General features: G+C 43.7%; 1 protein-coding gene across 10 annotated transcripts in view; it reads right to left on the bottom strand.

Annotated features, from left to right (window-relative positions):
- The window catches only part of ARHGAP44 (Rho GTPase activating protein 44), an 86270-nt gene that overhangs the window by 13616 nt on the left and 57943 nt on the right, over positions 1-14711 (bottom strand). For 7 of the 10 annotated variants that reach the window (XM_081848656.1, XM_081848657.1, XM_081848654.1 and 4 more), the window contains 11 exons: positions 14520-14637; positions 13977-14045; positions 13757-13838; positions 12172-12299; positions 11850-11961; positions 10955-11036; positions 7816-7896; positions 4917-5030; positions 3831-3922; positions 2804-2984; positions 4-21 (listed from right to left, as the gene is read on the bottom strand). In XM_081848656.1, the coding sequence (XP_081704782.1) occupies positions 4-21; positions 2804-2984; positions 3831-3922; positions 4917-5030; positions 7816-7896; positions 10955-11036; positions 11850-11961; positions 12172-12299; positions 13757-13838; positions 13977-14045; positions 14520-14637 (1077 nt within the window). The remainder of the gene's footprint in view (positions 1-3; positions 22-2803; positions 2985-3830; positions 3923-4916; positions 5031-7815; positions 7897-10954; positions 11037-11849; positions 11962-12171; positions 12300-13756; positions 13839-13976; positions 14046-14519; positions 14638-14711) is intronic. The other 3 variants (XM_081848655.1, XM_081848653.1, XM_081848651.1) reach the window with 1 other exon arrangement.

Below are 14711 nucleotides of genomic sequence, written 5' to 3'. Positions count from 1 at the left end.
TACCTTTGGATTTTCCTAAGGCTGCATGGACAGAAACATACAGGTATTAGTGTAACAGAAACTAAGGCCAAATGCTTCTCCTGCTGCGTCAGTCTGGCAGGCCTTTGGGAAAGGGGCTGGGAAGTCCAAGGCCGTAGCTTGCAAAAAGCAGGGGGATCGGGGCGATTTGGCTGCAGAGAAGCATATTGCTAAGTGGAGAAGCAGGACATTCAGTGAAAGGCAGAATTTGAGGAATTGGAAGGTTTATGTGAAAGCAATGCCAGTTGTTTTGCAGTTGTGTGTGTGTGTGGGGGGGGGGAGAATGCAGGAGAGGGAGAGCTGGCTAGAGGTGAACCTAATAGGGGATTACAATAATCTTTGCATGGTTCTTCTTCTGGGATCCAGAAGAATTTGCTTTGCAAATTAGACCTAACAATATTTGATGTCCGCACTGAGCACTGTAAGACTCCACAACATACAGAAAGCTCCTCAAGAGTGGGATTACAATGTTTCCAAAACTAATCTGAGCCAGTATCAAGCCTCTATCTGGGATCTTTTCCAGGTTGTGCCTTCCTGTCAGAGCTCTTTCATGGCATAAGGAAAATAACCTATGACTTCTCTTGCACTGCACAGCTCCAGGTACTTGCCACAACCTTCTACAGAGAGCTAAATTTCCTTTGCATGCAAAAATAAAAACCAATGTTGAGATTTCTCACTGAGGCCTTTCCTAGACCTTGGGATCACTATAACATTGACACAGGTAAAGCATACTAAAACTAAGCCTGAGAACAGTTCCAAGTCCAACCCTCAAGAGACTTTTTAAACACAAAAGATCTGACAATGCAGTTTCCATCAGGCAAGGGCGTTCCTTACTATTCAAGCTTTATGCATATGGATGGCAAACTCAGTAGGGCATTCATGGCCGTTCTGAAGAGTTCAAAACAAGTCACAGGAGAGAAAAGGTCCAAATTGAGAATGTCTTTGTAAATCCAAGAAAAGAAAAACAATCACTAAACTAACTGAGGAATTGCAAGTAGGAAGTTTTAAACGGCATATGTTTATTATAGGAATGTGAGCTTTAAACTGATTAGGCAGGAATGCATAAGGTGTACTGCATACCAATATTAAGCTCTCCAATCACTGATTAAGATCCCCCCCCCAAAAATAATAATAATTGGGGGAGGTGATACAAGCAGGGACTGCAGGCCTAGGAACTTTTGGATGACTTTCCACCATGCAGGCTACACTTCATTCCCCGCCCTGCAATAAAATTCATGCTATTTATTTATTTCATACAATTTATATACCACTTGGTTCTAAAAATATCAAAGCTGTTTACAAAACTCATGCCACCCCCCTCTTCCCTGAGCCTGCTTTGACAAATAGAAACTTACAAGAAGGTGCATGACTTGCCACATGAAGTTTTTACTTAAATAATGGATGTGACTAACTTGGGTCCATTAATTTCAGTGGGTCTACTCTGAGACAGACACAGCTGAATACAACCCAATGTGTCTTTTAAAACCAATGGATCATTAATAAATGGTCCATTACCTAGTTCATTTTTGAGAGATGTTTTGTTTCCCTTTCCTATCAATATATCTCTTCCATATTTAAAAGAAAGATGAAACATTGTCCTTTCTTCTAACAATGAATGACAGCTTTTTAATTTCAAGACCTCACTAAATGAACAACCACTCTTCCCTCTCCTCCTCCAGAATGGTAAAGCTACCACCATCAGTGTTTTACAGTATACATTTAATACTATTAGCTCACACCTAGAGGATGCAGGAGATGTTAGCGAGAACCTGTAGACCCATGACCAGATGCACATAGCCTGAGCAGGACAGGCTCTAACGTATGAAAGGTGGAAAGCGTCTCCTCCCTCACTCCATTCTCACCTCTAGTCCCTGGCTACCAAGAGCTATCAATGCCCTGGATTCCAGATCTCTACAGATGGCAGAGAAAGGAGCAGCACTGTAACTACTGCATATGCTCAGGCCAACTGAGCAGGCAGAGTGCTGCTCCCCTGTGCTAACCTTACCACAGCAAGGAACAACTGCTAAGAAATATGCATGCGAAGCTAGAGTCAACAGGACCCAATAGGCATCTCGTTAGTTCAGCATCTTTCTACACCCATGGCTGTATTGCTCCCTCTCCTGATCTCAGCACAGATGTCTCCTTTAATAGGCAGCAGAAGCCAACGGTGCTATGGTGGTATGTTGTCAATCGTGGAAGACAAGTCTCCCCCCCCTTTTTTTTTGCTCTCCGCCAAAGTAGTTCTGGATGGCAAAAACTACAAATGTCCCAGCATGCTGATCAGGCAATCATGTGACCTATTATTTAGGCTCTTAGAAAATGATGGCAAACACCCATCAACCAACTGATAACATGTTTTGAAACGTTCACTGCATCACTAGGAAATCTGTGTAGGACAAATTTCGCTCTGGAAGTTATCAGGACCAGTTTTAGTACAGTGAGGTAGATATCTGCTTCCCATCCCGGGGAACACCTATGTTGCTTGTTGAGTCAATGCACAGAGCCATACAGCTAGCTTGGGCCAGGCACATACCAGGCGAATAGGCAGACAGGCCAGGTGCAACAGCCCTGCTTCCCTTTAAAGAGGCCACGGGCCAGGTGCCTGCAGATGGTGTGGCGTCAGGAGCGTGGTAGGATGTTAGTGGCAAGGCAGTGAAGTGTGTTTGCACGCCTAGAAAACATGGGCACTACTTCTACGCAGCAGCAGCGACTCCAGGCCAGCACAGCCCCTTCCCAGCTCCCCTTCCCTTACTCCTCCTGCAGCAAAATAAAAAGCACCCCCTACCCATCCTTCTTGTAGAACTCCAGCATCATGTTGTCTGTGGCCACGCTAAGCGGTCGCCGGGTCTGGTCAGGATGCTTGCGGTCGGCGTGGTCCATATCAGGCGATGGCATGGAATTGTAATTTGCGTTGTGGTTCACATGCACAGGGCTGCCATAGTTCCCAGTCAAGTTGAACTCAATATCTAGTTAGGAGAGAGCAAAATGGCCAAGTAGTGCTTGTGGCTCCCACTTGAAGCCAGAGGGAGGACAGAGAGAGGCTTGGCAAGGATAAGTATAAATCAAATATACACACACACCCCGAGGCAGATGTTCCTGGTCATATACACACCTCTTGGTAGTTCTGCTGCCCTCATAGGTTTTGGTGGTGGCAGCCAAGAAAAGGACAATTCTCTGTGGCAGCCCCCTAAGTTGTGGAGTTCTCTCCCCACAGAGGTGCATCTGGACCCTTCACTATACAACTTTCAGCAGATGCAGAAGATGCACCTGTTCACCTGGCCTTTTGAAACCAGAGACATGTGTTTTCGCCCACCCTATTCCTGTGGTGGTAATTTGTTTGAATGGTTTTAAACTGGATTTTAAATTATTGTGACCTGACCTGACACCTGCTCATGAAAGGTGAGCAACAATAACAACAACGATGATGTACTCGTCATCATGAACACTTTTAATGTGGTTGGGGAACCTAGCAGCCCCATATAGGATTTTCTAGGTAACAACTGTTCTCAATAGTACCATGCAAAGCATAAACAGGGAAACCAAGCCCATGGAAAGATACTTGTCTGGAACAGCAAATGATCAGAAGCACAGACCTTTGGTTTAGGAGGCACAGGCTGAGACCTCTAGGACCCCTAGCCAAGACTATGGAGAATGTGAGCTATTAGGGAAAGGAACAGCAAGAACCACAAATGGTGCCTACGGGAGGCGATCTATCCAAAAAGGATAAAATCTGTGGCCTGGCTGTCACCAGTTCTGCCCTGCCCACTTTGCCTTAGGTCAGTTGGGCTCTAGCAAACAAAAGACAGTCCTACCTCCTGGAAAGAACCAGTCTGCATGCTGGATGAGGGGCTCAATAATTGCAACAATCTGCAGGGAGACGGTCGCCATCATCTCGGTGATGTTTCTGAAACAAAAAGGTGGGAGAGAGAAATGGACAGGTAAGGAGGGCAGTAAGACAGGTCCTTCCGAAGGGAAAAACAAAATGACAACATCACAGGGTTGGAAAGGAATAGAGCTGGCATCCCCAAACTTGGCCCTCCAGCTGTTTTGGGATCATCCCTGACCACTGGTCCTATTAGCTAGGGATGATGGGAGTTGTAGTCCCAAAACATCTGGAGGGCCGAGTTTGGGGATGCCTGGACTAGAGGATAAAGTCCAGCTCCTGGCTCTAAGGCAACATGTCTCCTGCAGATTCTTCTGTTTCCTCCCAAATCCAGTTGCAAGGGGCTGGTCTCAGGAACCTGCCAAGGTCAGTCAGCTACGAAAGGTAGGATGCTGCTCTGGATACTTTACCAGACATTTTCAGAGGAAGTGGGACAGATTGCTTTCTATATTCTACATTTGTTCACCGGATGCCTAATAGCACTAGAAGTGATGATTTGCATTGTGGTGATGTGTTTGTTAAACAAACTATCGGACTTGTATACATTAATGGTGGCAATGGGTGTGATCTATCCCATGCTGATGCTCAGCAACTACCCATTCTCTTCAACTGTGTTTGCGTTTCTGAAATGCAAATAATTGAAAAATACAGAGAAGAGTTCTAAGGATACATTTCTATGCATGCTGACACAGGTGTAAGCTCTACTGAACACACTGGGACAGCCTTGTGAGCAAGCATGCACAGGATTGTGCTGCGAGGGTGATTCCTCCACTCAGCAATCTGCCTATCCTTTTCTCATACCTTACTGCAACTCATTTTCCACATTTTGCCCTCACTTCATCCCTGCTCTTCACCCTGAGAGAGACATCCAGATGTTGCAAATGGATCAAAGCATGAAAATTGAACAAGAGGCTTGCAAAATGAAGGTAAGAAAACCCAGCCCCAGGACCGGTATGTTCTTAGTTATATTATCTAGCATTTCAGAACTGCAGTGTTCTAGATGTCAGCCGCTTACCCTTCTGTCTGAGGCCAGAGAAGGTTAGGCCCCAGCACAATCGCTATGTTGCTTGGGGTCATTTTGTTTGCATCCTGGTACTCTGTTAAGTGTGCAAGGAATTTGATCAGGTACCTGCAATGGAAGGCAACAGAGTTAAAATGGAGTCAGCAGCTACTGACTGGGTCATTAGACTATTGCTAACCAACAGACATGCACTAGTGAATACTTTCCCAGGGGTTCATACGAATAAATGGGCAAGTGCCATTATTTGCATTTTACATGTACCAACCACCAGGGGGAGAAGCTCACATTGACTAGTATACATGTACTAGTATAATGTACAAATTACTGGGTATCAGGCCGGCAATGTAGGATGCCTCAAGCATCACTGTATATAAGCCAAGGAGAATGCACTGCTTGCCACAGTAGTGACCACTTTCTCTCGATGGTTTATTGGTGACTGCTGCTGCTGCAGTCCTCCTCTAGCCCTTCTATGCAGGGCACATCTAACTTCCAGCAAGAAATATACTGACTTTGCCACTAAGGAATCAAGACCTCTTGGTGCCCCTCCTGTAGTCCGTAAGAGGAGAAAAATAGTATTGCAACACCGCCTGTAGATCTCTACCTCTGAATTTCAAGAGGGGCAGGAACAATTTACCCTGCCACCCAACAAGTATCTTGGTGTTGCTGCCTGATATCCTCAACCACCAGATGTGACTTACCGTATTTTTTGCTCTTTAAGACTCACTTTTTCCCGCCTAAAAAGTAAGGGAAAATGTGTGCGCGTCTTATGGAGCGAATGCAGGCTGCGCAGCTATTACAGAAGCCAGAACAGCAAGAGGGATTGCTGCTTTCACTGCGCAGCGATCCCTCTTGCTGTTCTGGCTTCTGAGATTCAGAATATTTTTTTTTCTTGTTTTCCTCCTCCAAAAACTAGGTGCGTCTTGTGGTCTGGTGCGTCTTATAGAGCTAAAAATACAGTATATTAGCCCTAGCATCAATGTACTTGTAGGCAATACCTCGATGTGGGAGCTACCCCTGAAGTTGGCCTGGAAGCTGCAGCTGGTGGCATGACATTGGGGCAGACAACCACTATCGTATTATGCCGCAGCTGAAAAACTGCTACTGGCCTTAAGTTCAAGGTGCTGATAATGGTCCCTGTACACAGGTTGGGGCCAGGAAACCTAAAAGACCTTCTCACCCTTTATATACCCAATCAATCACTTCTCTCTGCAGGAGAATGCCTCTTGCAGATACTATCTCATCCGGAGGCCTGTTCTACACAGTATAGGAATCAGGCCTTTAACATGGTGCTGCCTACCTTTTGGAAGTACATAGCAGACAGGCACCGTTGCTATTGTCTTTTTGGTGCCAATTTCCCCCAAGCCTTTTAAAGGGGATTTTTTTAAAAAAAAAAAATCCTGGTCCATATCTGTATTAAATTTGAAGTTGTTTTTATAAATTAAATGGTTCCACATAAGATTTTATTACGGATGCTTTTGTATTGTTGAATTTATTTGAGAAATGTCATAGGAAGCAATTCCTAAATGGAAAGGAATAAATGATGAATAAAAATATTGCATGTATCTGCTCCTGTATAATCACTCTAGCAAAGCAGCATGCCAGATCTCCCTCCTGTCTCTTAGGGAGGATCCTTGTGAAACTGGTTTGGGTGTTGAGGTAGGAAGCATCCCTTGCTACTTAGAAGGCAGTGAGCTGAAGGCAAAGTTTTTCTCGAGGTGCATTGCAAAAAGTCAGCAGTGCCAAGCACTCTTGTGTCTCACTGACACAACTCTGTTTAATTGCAATGCCTGTCGCAGAGAGGCCTCCTGGGGGAATTAACGTGGCAGCTTTAGACACAGCAAGCTTCCAAAGCCATTGCAAGCTTCCCCCCGAGGCTCCCCAACACCCAAGTATAGTGGTACCTCGCAAGACAAACGCCTCGTAAGACGAAAAACTCGCAAAAGGAAAGAGTTTTTCGTTTTTTGAGTTGCTTCGCAAGACGGATTTCCCTATGGGCTTGCTTCCCAAGACGAAAACGTCTTGCAAGTTTGTTTCCTTTGCTTTGCAAGTTTGTTTCCTTTTTCTTAAAACCGTGCATTCACTTCGAGGAGCAACTCATAGCACGCGGTGTGGTAGCCTTTTTTGAGGTTTTTGAAGACTTTGGTGATTTTTGAAGCTTTTCCAAAGTCCGTACTTTGCAAGACGAAAAAATCGCAAGACGAAAAAACTCGTGGAACGAATTAATTCCGTCTTGCGAGGCACCACTGTATAGGCAAAACATCTTGCTGGCAGTGGGTGAGAACTAGCAAGTCCTTTACTGTGGTGCAGACAAGATCAAGTTTCAGGCCAGCCTGGCTCTTGAAATGAGAAGTGCTGGTCTCTTTTTGCAAGGCAGGTGATGTGAGAGAAGAGAACACCTGGCACAAAATATGGGATAGGTGCTTGGAGCAATGGTTACCCATCCACATATATTTCTCTTCTCTTGTGTGCTGGGACTTAAGCTGCATCAGAAACTTTCCAGGCTAGGAAATGCAAAATATCGTCAACATTAATCAACCTTCACCCCATGCACCCACCATTATTTTAAAGGTACAGTGGTACCTTGGTTCTCAAACGTAAAACCAAGGTGCAGCTTTTGATTGGCTGCAGGAGCTTTCTGCAGTCAAGCCAAAGCAGCATCAGATGTTCGACTTCCAAAAATTGTTCGCAAACTGGAACACTTACTTCCAGGTCTGTGGCATTCGGGAGCCAAAACGTATGTGTGCCAAGGTGTTTGAGAACCAAGGTATGACTGTATAGCCTTTTGGGTGGACCTTTTGGCCATATAGCAATTGCAAATTGTAAAACTGATGTCAGCAAGAGACAGACAGTGAAGAAGAAGTGAAGGTATATCCTTTGGCTTGCGTACACCTGCCTTAGATTGTTGTAGCTGGGCTTGGGCAACTTCTCAAGGGCATTCCACAGGGCTTGCAGCCTCTTGTCTTGGTCCTGGATGCTGCGAAGCAAGAATGAGATGTCTGGGGTTAATTCAGCAGTGGGACGATGGATAAAACATATGGGGATTTTGTATCTCTGCACCTTCAGCCTCTCTTTCCTAAGCTTGCCTGAGCTGAGGCAGTGGCATAGAGACAAGTTGTGAACAGACGAGGCACCGAGGGAGCCGCCCCCTTGCCCTCCATTAATTTCGCACTTGAAACCTGTCACACTACAGACAGGACAGGACAGTCACTGCTGGGAAAGCTGCCAATGTGCTTCACATTTCACCTCTCTGGGAATGTGACTTCTGCTCCTTGTCATGTACTGGAAGCAACAGTTGCGGTGGGGCCTACTTGCACAATCACTTATCCTGAAGTGACAAGCCCCAGATCGCACTTCAGCATCAGATTTATGTAAATGTTTAAAGCAGACCTTTGAAAAGTGTAGCCACTTTAAATGCCTGGTAAGATCAGGGACAGTCTTGGCTCACTTTTCTTACGTCAGGCGATGAGGGCTGGGATAACATCTTCATTCCCAATCTTATTAGGGAAGCTTTAGGCCAGACTATAGCTGTGGCAAATTTTGAGAAAATCCCCTTCCTTGCAGAAGAGATGTCATTTCTCAGTCCCAAGAGGGGACAAGCTGAGGCAATTCATTTGAAGCAAAACCAATTAAATAAATTATAATTCGTTTGAATCTGCTGGAGTACTTGGGACACAACAAGAAGCTCTTGAGAATTGGGCCCTGGATCCAAAGGAAATTAGTAAAATTTTAGTTCTGCTGAAACACTAATTGATTGATCACATTGTGACTTAGGTGCAACTCATGTTTTCTGGTCGTGGTGTGAGAAGCAGAGGAATTCCTTGGAAAACTAAGGTGGGCAACTTAGACATACAGCTTTGACATATGTCAGAGAATAGTCTCCTTTCTATGCATAGCAGACATCTGTTGCTTGGGACTCATTCACATTTCACCAATGAGCCCTGAATTTGAATATATATGCATATTGAATGAAGCCCTGAATGTGTGAAGGTGTGGCCCTGAAAAGTGACTAATAAATGAGAGAAACAAATAAATGATAATGTCATACATGTCCATAGGCAGAGGCTCTTGGAGAAATAATTAGAATATGTTCAATTTTGGGGTGGGCGGGTGGGTGGGTGGGGATTGGAATTTCCTACAATAAATTACACCAAATGGGTTTGATCTGTCCCATGAAGTTCCTGGTTCTGCATGGCAAATATTGTGGGCTCCCAGAATTCAGAATTCCCTCCCTAGAGAAGCTAGATTGGCTCTCTCCCTGCTGTCCTTCTGCCAGCAGATGAAGACTTTCGTGTTACAACAGGCTTTTGGGAACTGACTGCTTTTAATTAAAAGGCTCGTGCTGGACTAAAAGATAAAGTGTGAGACTGGTTGCATTATCATCAAATAAGAGAGGCCTATAATTTGGACAAAAAAATGGGCTTCCAGGTGGAGAAATCAAAATTGGAAACAGAACTGTTAGAACCTAAAACTAAGATATTATCAAGAATGTATAACTTGCTGTTAAAATGGAATACACAGGATGAAACGGTTAAATCAGCTATGATTAAATGGGCACAAGACATTGGTCATAATATTATGTTTGCTGACTGGGAACAGTTGTGGACCATGTAATGCCCTAAGAGAGAATGTTATGAAAATGATTTACAGGTGGTACATGACCCCAGTCAAGCTTGCAAAAATTTATCACTTGCCCGATAATAAATGTTGGAAATGTAAAGAAACTGAGGGTACATTCTTTCACCTTTGGTGGACGTGCCCAAAGATTAAGGCTTTCTGGGAAATGATCTATGATGAACTGAAAAAGGTATTTAAATATACCTTCCTTAAGAAACCAGAGGCCTTTCTCTTGGGTATGGTCGGCCAATTGGTGTCAAAGAAAGATAGAACATTTTTTATGTATGCAACAACAGCAGCAAGAATACTCATCGCAAAACATTGGAAGACACAAGATTTACCCACTCTGGAAGAATGGCAGATGCAAGTAATAGACTATATGGAGATGGCAGAAATGACTGCCAGAATCCGAGACCTGGGAGAAGAGTCGGTGGAAGAGGACTGGAAGAAGTTTAAAGACTACTTGCAGAAACACTGCAAAATTTATGAATGTTAAAATGATGTTGGATATAAAAACAATACGGCATTAGTGACAAAGTTAAAGGAGTATGCATAGATGAATTTTTAAAAAAGGGTGAAAGACTAGAGTTATATTATGTCAAACAAATAATATGGTATAAGTGACTAAGTTATAAGGAATAGGTAAGAATGAACTAAAAAGAAAAGAAGGATTGGAGACATAATAGGTTGAACTATATAATTGACAATGAGATTTGAAAGAGGGTAAGGATTTGCTGAATCTGATTGGGTAAATGGGAACACAAAAAAGGGAGATGTGAGGAAGTCAAGAAACAGAGTTAAATAAGTATAAAGCTAAAAGTTGGATTTTTTTCTTTTTTATGTGTTTTATTATCGTTTTTTGATGATTTTTTGTTGACCTTTTTGTGTATCTTTTTTGTATTCTGTGAATCTTTTTTGTATTTTTGGCTATGTTTGTTTCTTTTTCTTTGTGGTATGTATTTATGTTTTTTTTTTTTTTTGTAAAACCATAATAAATATTATATATATATATATATATATATATATATATATATATATATATATATATATAAAAGGCTCGTGCTGGGCTGTTTTTATTGGTAAGTTTTAAAAGAGATTCTATATATGTACATAGTTATAATTCTATCCATGTTTGATTATACTTTAATGACTGGTTTTTCTGTGTTTTGAGCAGTTCTTATCTCTAAGCCACCTTGAGTCCCGTCAGGGAAAAAGGTATAAACAAACAATAACTTTGAGAGAAGCTGATAAGGTACAAGTTTCAGCCTGATCGTCTGCATGTTTACTTGGAAGCAATTTTCACTGAATTCAATAGGACTTATTCTGAAGGAAGCGTCCAGAATTTCAACCTTGTTTGATATACTATTTTTATACCAGAAGGTGAAGAAGCAGGGCTCAAGCAATGGTGAACAACTCACTTTGAGGCTTGGATCCATTCTTCATAGAGTTCAAATGTCATGAGCGGTTCTGGCAATTCCCGAAGATAGGACTTCAGTGCCCCTGTGCAAGAGACATAGAAACACAGAACACGCATTACCAAAGCAGAAAGCCTCATCCTAATTTGGAGGGAATTTTTCCCCTCATTGAACTTTCTTTGGTTTGGGGCAACAGCTGAAGGCGACAAACCAGCTCTTAACTGACTGGAGCAAAAATAATGTACTACCTAATGCTGAGATCAATATTTCCCTTTCTGGACACAAGAACTAATATAGATGACCATCTGACAACATGGTAGAGTTTCCTACCACTTGGTCATTTGTATTAAAGTAAAGGTGGCAGGTTTTTTGCTACTCATCCCAACATATGATGAAGTACGGTGTGTACGTATGCTCTTAAAATAAATAGCAAGGCTTCTCCACATGGCTAGATGGCTCTCTGTATCCATATTAATGTGAGGGGGGGTAGACTGCCTTGAGCTGTAGGAGTTTCACAACTACAGCTGTGTTTTAAGGGGGGGGGGCAAAATTTTCTCTGCTTTTCAGATTTTATTCCAAATGCTATTTCTGTATTTGAAAAGAGTTTAAAAACTGCAGTAATTATACATCTATTGCTTTAAATATAATATAGATTTAAAAACTATTAATGTTAGTTTTGGTGTGTTTGAGGATTTGTCTGGTGTGTATATGTTTGTGTGTGACTTATTGACTCAAGTTACAATTCTGCCTTTGGTTTGATAAGGATGCTTAGTGGGTTGTGTGTATAATTGATTAATTGTCTACATTTGCCACTGAAAGCAACCTTCTTGCATTTGTTCAAGCTAATAGTATTCACTACAACACCAGTCTGGTATGCCAAGACAAGAGCAGCTCTTACCTGCAATGGCATGTGGGTCAGCTGAGTACTCCTGAACATCCACAACACAGCAGTCAAGAGCTGCCTTAAGCTTCTTTAGTTTAGAGGCTGAAGGGGCCACCCGGAATAGGCCCTGCAAACACAAGATGTGAAATAAAAGTGTGTGTGGTTGTGGGGCGGGTGGGGGGGGGGGAAACGATAATGACATGTCTGTCCAGCTTGCAAATCCCAAGGAAGGTAATGTGGGCAACACAGCATTGGGGCTAGGGATGGGAATATGGAGGGGGGATGGTAAGCACTCCCAGGCCTTAGCATGAAGGGGCATCAGTTGCCCGATACAGACCTCCTCCTGCATGCCACACTCCAGGAGCATAGTGACACACGCCTCGATGGGGAAAGCAATCTCCCGGCCACTGACAGCTAGGTGCTCCTCCAGGGGCTTCCCAAAGGAGGGCTTTTCAATCCAGGCTTCTGTGGAAGGCAGTCCAAATAAGAAGCAATCACGATATACCCACAACTCACCCTCTCGGTAACATGTAGTAGCTGGACGTCTACACACTCCTGGCTTATTTGCAGAGCTGTCCCTAATGCCATGTGTCTCGAGACTAGAAGATTACCCTCTGTGCACATGTCTAAAGTCATTTTCAGGCCTCATCACCTTAACAGTGCCTTAAGAGGCAACTAGGGTACAGTGTGACGCGGGTGGCGCTGTGGGTTAAACCACAGAGCCTAGGACTTGCCGATCAGAAGGTCGGCAGTTCGAATCCCCGCGACGGGGTGAGCTCCCATTGCTCGGTCCCTGCTCCTGCCAACCTAGCAGTTCGAAAGCACATCAAAGGGCAAGTAGATAAATAGGTACCACTCCAGTAGGAAGGTAAACAGTGTTTCTGTGCGCTGCTCTGGTTCGCCAGAAGCGGCTTATGCTGGCCACATGACCTGGAAGCTGTACGCCGGCTCCCTCGGCAAATAAAGTGAGATGAGCGCCACAACCCCAGAGTCGGTCATGACTGGACCTAATGGTCAGGGGTCCCTTTACCTTTACCTAGGGTACAGTGTGGACTTTCAGTTAACTTCGCTACATGGGATTGTGCTCAACTCCTTCTGGCCCCTTGCCTGATTAAAGGGAGGAACCCGCAGAACCATGGGGGTACGTCAACACAGTTGAGAACCTAGACTTTCACTTTCCTCAGGGCTACTGCAATGTGGTCTACATGGGGCTGCCTTTGAAGATGGGGTGGAACCCACAGCTAGTGCAGAAGGCAGACACCAGAGCGCTGAGGGGTATATCCAGCTGGTAAAAATCTAATACTGATTCTACACAGGCTGCACTGACTGCAAAGAAGCTACTGGGCACAATTCACAGTTTTGATGTTTACAAAAAACCTAAATGACTTAGGCCCCTCCTCTGCAGTCACAGGAGATTTGGTCAGTTTAAAGTATTGGCTAAGGTTTCAAATATATTTTGGTATAATATCCTTGGATCTCACTGGGGAAGCGTGGTTCGCAAACTGAACAAAACACACCCAGAAAAGAGCCTTAATCCGGATAACATCCTATAGCGCTAATCTTGTTGATTCCTCATAGTTTTTGTGAGCTCAAGAGCAGGCCCAAATGAGTCCTTACATTTTGATTAGAGTAAGGTGCTGGCAACAATTCTAGGAATGATATATATGGCGGTATTCTTATTTTTAGTATTCTGGCTGGCTGCAATCCACAGACCTACTTCATTTTGTGACTACTAAGCTGTCACACTGTCTCATCTACCACAAAGGCAACCGTTAGCAGGCTGGGGGCTCTGGATTGATGGGTAGAATCACCTTGACTTTTGATGCTTGGTATGGTAGTCACGTTGCCTCAGCGAGCAGCACTGAAGTCTCTCATGTAATATGTGACAAATGGTAATGTAAGAGACACTGCATCACACTTACCCTGCTGTGCTTTGATCTGAGGCAACACATTCTGCAAAAGTGCTAATGACTTCCTGTGGTACTCTGCTTGCACTTCTATTAACTGGGAGAAAGATGAAACAAGAGGCAGCTGATAAGAAAACTCATGCCCTGGAAAGCATTATGGTTTTCCAAAGGGAGATGGGGAAAGAGAGGTGCATGAGTGCCCCCCCCATGAAAAGCCAAGTTTTCTGCTACTTACAGTCTGAAAATAGTTTGCATAGTCTATCTCTTTGGCCACAAAGTTGTACATGTCAGCTGAGAGCTGATCCTGTGGGAAGTACAGAAACGACAAGAGTTACACGGATGCAAAATGGCCAAGTCAAACTCACTGCAACAGCTGTAGTGCTGCAATATGCATTTCCTTTCCAGAAATTCAGATGAAATCTAAAACCACACCTATAGTAAGAATGTTAATTGGATCACAAGTCACACATTGATCTACCTCTTGCCCAAAGTTCTATTCATCAAACTAGGGCAAATGGCTGAAAATTGTAGTTTTAAATACTCTCCTCCCCAAGCGATAGTACTTGCTACTGCACCAACAATACTAGGCTTCAATGGGCTAAGAACAGTGGCTTTGGAGCCATCTCCTGAGCCACATTCCAGATGGCACAAATGATGCTTCACCAGGAATAGAAAGACAGAGAGAGATAAAGAAAGAAATGATGATGATAGATAGATAGATGATAGATAGATAGATAGATAGATAGATAGATAGATAGATAGATAGATAGATAGATACCCTGCAAATCTCCACTCTGTTTGCTGCCTCCTCCATCTCTTCCCTGAGAGCATCCGCTTTGGCACCCGAAGGCTGCAAGTTGCTTGACAAACCTGAAGATTTGGCTGATTGCTGCCACCTGCCGGAGAAAGAAGTTAAATGACATTAGCAACAGATGAGGAGGACTCCTACTTGTAGGTGGGACAGAACTTT

Source organism: Podarcis erhardii (genome assembly GCF_964252035.2).
Source record: "Podarcis erhardii genome assembly, chromosome: 2".
Lineage (NCBI taxonomy): Eukaryota > Metazoa > Chordata > Lepidosauria > Squamata > Lacertidae > Podarcis > Podarcis erhardii.
The sequence above is the reverse complement of the archived record's forward strand: the minus strand, read 5'-3'. Positions and strand labels throughout refer to the sequence as shown.